Source organism: Prunus dulcis, chromosome 1 (genome assembly GCF_902201215.1).
Source record: "Prunus dulcis chromosome 1, ALMONDv2, whole genome shotgun sequence".
NCBI lineage: Eukaryota > Viridiplantae > Streptophyta > Magnoliopsida > Rosales > Rosaceae > Prunus > Prunus dulcis.
Genome location: NC_047650.1, coordinates 16034986 through 16041191, shown reverse-complemented (window position 1 = coordinate 16041191; position 6206 = coordinate 16034986). Strand labels below are relative to the sequence as shown.

Sequence of the window (6206 nt, the reverse complement as noted above, 5' to 3'; positions counted from 1 at the left end):
GAATGATTAGAATGAATAACCGTGAAGATTTTAAAATGCCACCCACCCCAATTAGCTGATAGGGGACAAGAGGGGGTCTTTTGAAGTATATTTCTACTCTCCACCGGAAGCTGAATGAACGCAATGCATCAAAGAAAAATGATCTAATTTTTTCAGTGACATGGCGTCTGTAGTTATTATTGTTACGATAAAGTGTCGATTAGCATGATACTTCAAGGGGTAAAACGACTGAAAATCCTTATTGTTATTTTGCATTCTTGATATGACCTCTCGAGTCTTGATAATTTCTGCTAGGGTAATTAGTGTTAACAAAGAGTAAGAAGCAAAAAACAGAGAGAATGTTTTGGGAATATTCTAGATTTCTTTCTGATTTTTCACTAAATGAATTACATCAGCTCTGTTGAGCCTTTATATACTGTGATTACAGTTTGCTTGCTAAGACACTAATTACACCGAAAACAACTAATGCCAGCTCATCATGACACCTTAGCTATTAGCCCCCCTCAATCGCAGCTGGGCTTAAGCCAAGGCTGAGATCGTGACAGTGTTTGACAAACAAGGGACTGTGAAGACCTTTGGTAAAAATGTCTGCAATTTGTTCTTCAGTCTGAACATACTTAACTACAAGATCTCTGCGTTGAATTCGCTCTCTGATGTAGTGAAAATCAAGCTCTAAATGCTTGATTAGTGAATGGAAAACAGGATTACTACTCAAGGCAAGAGCAGATAGGTTGTCACTATAGAGTGTAGTGGCCTCAGGAATAAAGACATGCAAGTCTTGAAGAATATGGCGAGTCCAAGCAATATCAGTTGCACAATTAGCTAATGCACGGTATTCTGCTTCAGTGGAACTTCGAGAAACTGATAATTGCTTACAAGAAGACCAAGAAATAGGATTATTTCCAAGAAACACCACATATCCTGTAGTAGATCGACAAGAATTAAGGTCTCCTGCCCAATCTGTGTCACAGTAGCTAGTTAAAGAAGTAGATCCTGTGGTAAAAGTCAAACCATACTCAAGAGTGCCATGTAAATATCGAAGAATACTTTTTACCAATCCCATATGAACATCAGTCGAAGCTTGCATGAATTGACACACACTATTTACTGCAAATGAAATATCTGGACGCGTAAAAGTAAGATATTGTAGAGCTCCAACTATGCTGTGAAACTGAGTAGGATCTGTAAGCAAGGAGCCTTTATTCCTTAAAACAGACGAATGAGGTTTACATGGAGTCACTGAGGGTTTACAAGCCTCAATCCTAGCCCTCTTAAGCAGATCCTTGCAATACTTTGTTTGATGAACAAATAAATCCCCATTAGAGCCATAGGTAATCTGTAATCCCAAGAAGTAAGTAAGAGTGCCCATATCTTTCATATCAAACACAGTGCTCGAATAATCTATAACCAATTGAATTAAGGAAGGACTCGAACCTGTGATGATGATATCATCAACATATAATAACAGAATCACAACATCAGCACCGTCTTTCTTGACAAATAAGCTTGGATCAGAATGAGAGGGACAAAACCCCAAGGCTGGTAAGTAGCCATTGAACTTGGCATTCCACGCACGGGGAGCCTGCTTTAATCCATAAAGAGATTTATGAAGACGACACACAAACTCTGGATGTTCAACATCTTCAAAACCAAGAGGTTGACGCATATATACCTCCTCTTGTAACTCACCGTGTGTTAATGTATGCATTTTGGGTTTTTCTTTTGGCTTCCTTTGACAACTTTGTAATAGGATTTCTATTATTATTTATCAAGTTCAAGTTTAGATTAAGAATAGGTTCTCTAGGTGTTCTTAACTACAACTATCCTATGGAGGTTCAAGAAAATTGGCAAAGGTAAATTGTGCATTGCATAACATTACATTAAACTGTTTTCATAAAATGATGACTAGTCATCTGTTTCTCGTATGACTAGTCATCTGTTTCTCGTATGACTAGTCATCCTTGCTCTGTAGGATTTCCAGCTGGATAACCAACTTTTTTGTCCTATTCTCTTTTCTCTCTTTGCTGCCATGTGTCATTCTGACCTAAGGGAATTTTTGTCTGTAAAGGCTAAGGAATTCTTCTTTAGGCAGTCGTCTCTTGTGGGTGGAAGTTTTGGAAAGTTTGGCTTGCCATCTTTCGCTTCTTCTTCCTCAAGAGAAAACCATCTTATTTTCATCTATGAGTTTTTCCAAATTGATTTCTTTTTGAAAAACTGCATTTAAAGTACTAATATGCATCTAGCTACTTAAAGCACTCTCTTATTTAGATCTAGGTCAGATTCAAGATTGATTTCTTCAAGAGTATGGTTTCTTGAAGAAATTGGTCATTCTCATTTGAATCTACTAATCTGCATCTAGCTACTTAAAACACTCTCTTATTTATATCTAGGTCAGATTCAAGATTGATTTCTTTAAGAGTATGGTTTTTTGAAGAAATTGGTCATTCTCATTTGAATCCAAATTTTGGTTTTGTTTGAGTTAGAGCTTGCAAGTTGGTGCCATGGGATGAATGAGCTGGAGAAGAAGCTGCCATTGCCATGAAGAACTGAGCTTCAAGCTTTGCTAAGTTGGGGAAGAAGATTGCACAACGGAGGTATAGCTCATCTTCCTAAATAGATCTAGGTTTTTCTTGAGCTTGCTTGTGTTCCTTTGTAAGAATTTTTTTCTACTTAGTGGATTGCCTGGTCGGTTGATGACCCCCAGTTTTTCCCAATGGTGGGTTTCTGGGTGAACAATTTCTGATTGCATCTCTGTAATTTTTCTGGGTTTGTGTTCTTGGTGGTTGACTAGTCATCGTATGAATTTCTGGGTTTGTGTTCTTGGTGGTTGACTAGTCATCGTATGAATTTCTGGGTTTGTGTTCTTGGTGGTTGACTAGTCATCATATGAATTGTGGTTGACTAGTCATTGTATAAATTCTGGGTTTGTGTCCTTATAGTTGACTAGTCATCATGATCTGCTGTTTGGTGTTTACTTGATTATGATGATTTCACACACTTTCACCATAGTTGTTGCTAGCATAGGGGATGCCTAGATTGACGAGTCCTTCTGAATGCCTAGGTTCTCACTAGTAATCTTCTAGGGTTGCAGGTACATTGTGGCATGCTCTGTGTGTATTCTTGATTGTGGTTGTTCATGCCTAGCAGTTGACTAGTCATAAGTGTACTTGGTCAAGGTCTAAAGTGTGTGAAGGTTGTTGCATTCTTGATTGAATATCTTTTAAATTTACCCCTCGTCACCTAAGTACCAATTTCAATTGGTATCAGAGCCCCAGCTCTAAACATAAATAGAGAGATCCTTTGGGTGCTAGTTGGTATTAGGTGTGCAAACATAAAAATGGATCAAATTGCTCCTTGCATTCATGATGAGCTTGCCTTGTTTGTTAAGAATTATAGAAGGGTTGTCAAAGATAAAACCAAAGTCACTAGGAATTGTCAGAATCTTCCTAGTTCGTCTACATGTGTGTCTCAAGACAATGTTTTTAAGGAGATGAATGTTTTGGACTCTTATGGCTTTAGGGAGGACAAAAGTTTGAAAGGTCTTGTAAAGTGCTATCTATGTGGTGGTGCTGGTCACATTGATGTGGAATGTGCAAATAACCACAAGACAAAGTTTAATGGGAGAGAAGAGTCAATTAGTGCACAATGGAGTGATAATGGTAGTGATGATTCCAATAACTATATCACTTCATCTTATGAAGAGGCAAATAATTTTGCCCTTGTTGGTTCTGTTCATAACTCTAGCCTTGCTAGAGTTCATGTAGTTAAGGAAGAATCTGTGTCTAGAGATGATATGCAAGATGACCAGTCATATAGAGAACAAGATGACCAGTCATACAAGGAACAAGATGACCAGTCATACAGGGAACTATGTGAAAAGTATGATATGCTTTTCAATGAAACCTGTAATTTCAAAGAACATAATCTCATGATGGAAGAAAAGGTCAAGGAACTTGATGAACTGAATGAAACTCTCAAAATGGCCAAAAAGAAGTTGAGTGATAGCTTGTATGAGAATGAAGTTGACATGTATGAATTGTATCATAAAGTTAGCACTCTTGAAAAAGAAAATTATGATTTGATTAAGAAGTTGAATGTACTTGAAAATGACAAATCCTTGTTTCTTCATAGACTGATTTTATTTGAGTTTGAAAAGTCATTAGTTGAGCATGAAAATGCAGTCGTGCATGATGAGTTTGTGGTTGAAAATTCTGATTTGCAATGCATGTTACTTGAGAAAGACATTGAGGTTCAAAACTTGTTTGAGATGATAAAATCACTTGAAATCAACATGGTTAAACAATCTGAATCTTTTGATGCTTTACAATTTGAAAATATAAGATTGGAACATGAACTTAAGTTGGAAAAAGAAAAGATTCAAGGTTTAACCATTGGTGCTGGAAAGATTGATAAAATGCTCAATTTTGGAAAATTGTTCGGTGATAAAAGAGGTTTAGGATATATAAATGAGTCTTCTACACCTTCATCATTTGAGACAATCTTTGTCAAAGATGTGTCAACTCAAGAAGCTCGAAAATTTGTTCATGGTCTCAACTTGGGTTTTGATTCCATGAATATTGTTTCTAAGGGAAAGCTGTCTCTTCCACAATCCAAATTTGTGCCTACCTGCCACCATTGTGGTGTGAAAGGACACATTCGACCTAGGTGTAATATCCTTAGGATTGAGTCTCAAGTTTCCAAAGAAAGTGAGTTTAAGACTCATGTGTCCTCTTTTAAGGGGTATGCGACTGTAAAGTCTGTGGTTTGTACAAGAGATAAACATTCTTCACTTGCAAAATTTGGTTTCCTACAAACAAAAAGGTTCATTCCTATATGCCATCATTGTGGCACATTAGGACACATTAGACCAAAGTGTTTTGATTTTAGGAATTTTGAGCAAAAGCCTTTTGTTCATTTCAAGAAAGTAAATGATGACTCACTTCAAACTCAAGTGAATGATCTTCTTTATAAAGTTGTCAAAATTCCTAAGGTGATCTCTTTGCCTCATAAAGTCTTAAAAGTGAAGCAAGTTTGGATCAAGAAGGAAGACCATGTTCTTCCTCATGTTGGTGACTAGTTTCTTTATTTTATGTATCTAGACCATTCTCTTATTTGTGTGTGCTTCATGGAGTCTAGATACATTGTCATGCATTTGCACCTTGTTCTTTTGTTTTATTATTTTTAAATGTGGTCATTGCATGCATATCTTTCAATCATCTCTCTCACAGTGCTTTTAATCTTGGGTGATCAACAAAATTTCATGTTCTTTTGAACTTGTTCACATTTATCTTGTTGGTCTTGTCCAAACATTTTCCCTTGGTGGCAAGGAATACATCCTATCCATTGTAGATGACTTCTTTGGGTTTATTTAGGTCTCACTCTTGCTTGAAAAATCAAAAACCTTTCAAAGGTTTAAATCTGTCTACCATCTTTTACAAAAAGTTAAGATGACTAGTCATCTGCCTCTTGTTAGAATTAGAACAGATCATGGTTCTGAGTTTGAGAATTCTCAGCTTCTGAAATTTTGTGAGGTGATGAGAATTAAGCATGAGTTCTTTGCACCTATTACACCTCGGCAAAATGGTGTTGTGGAGAAAAAAAAAATAGAGTTCTTGTTGAGATGGCTAGGGTGATGCTCAATAGCAAAAATTTTGCTAAACATTTTTTGGGTTTACATCTCAAACAGGGAGTTTTTGAGGTATGGTGCCAAACAAACTCCCTATGTGCTTTGGAAAGGTAAGAAACCCAATGTGTCTTATTTTAGAGTCTTTGGTAGCACATGTTTTATCTTAAGAGATTGGGAACACCTTGCTAAGTTTGACTCTAAAAGTGACAAAGGAATTTTTCTTGGGTATTCCACTTCAAGCCGAGCCTATAGAGTATATAATTATAGGATCGGAACCATCATGTCAATATTGATGACTTTGCTGCCTCTACTAAGATGGTATTAGATGAGGATGGTCTTTTATCTTCTATTCTTGAGGAAGAATCTCCAGGTCTGGATCTAGTGGTTGACCTGTCAACCTTTAGCAAATTGGTTGACCAGTCAACTCTTGACAATTCTGTTCCAGTTGACCTGTCAACTTGTCATAATCAACCTCAGAATCTCAGCTCATCTGTCCCTGTTGAAAACTCTCTATAGAAGCAAGATAGGAAGCCTTCTCTACTTGACTGCAAGTAGACCTGACATTTCCTATAATGTAGGA

General features: G+C 36.9%; 1 protein-coding gene across 1 annotated transcript; it reads right to left on the bottom strand.

The window, feature by feature from the left end:
* Positions 1 to 493: 493 nt before the first annotated feature.
* On the bottom strand, positions 494 to 1666 carry LOC117615212 (uncharacterized mitochondrial protein AtMg00810-like). Its single transcript, XM_034344257.1, has one exon. It carries the CDS (start codon positions 1664 to 1666, stop codon positions 494 to 496), a length of 1173 nt encoding a protein of 390 aa, XP_034200148.1.
* Between the last annotated feature and the right edge of the window lie 4540 nt (positions 1667 to 6206).

Bases quoted from the DNA above. Each gene is read 5' to 3' on its own strand.
- LOC117615212 (XM_034344257.1), bottom strand. From the start codon at position 1,666: ATGCGTCAACCTCTTGGTTTTGAAGATGTTGAACATCCAGAGTTTGTG.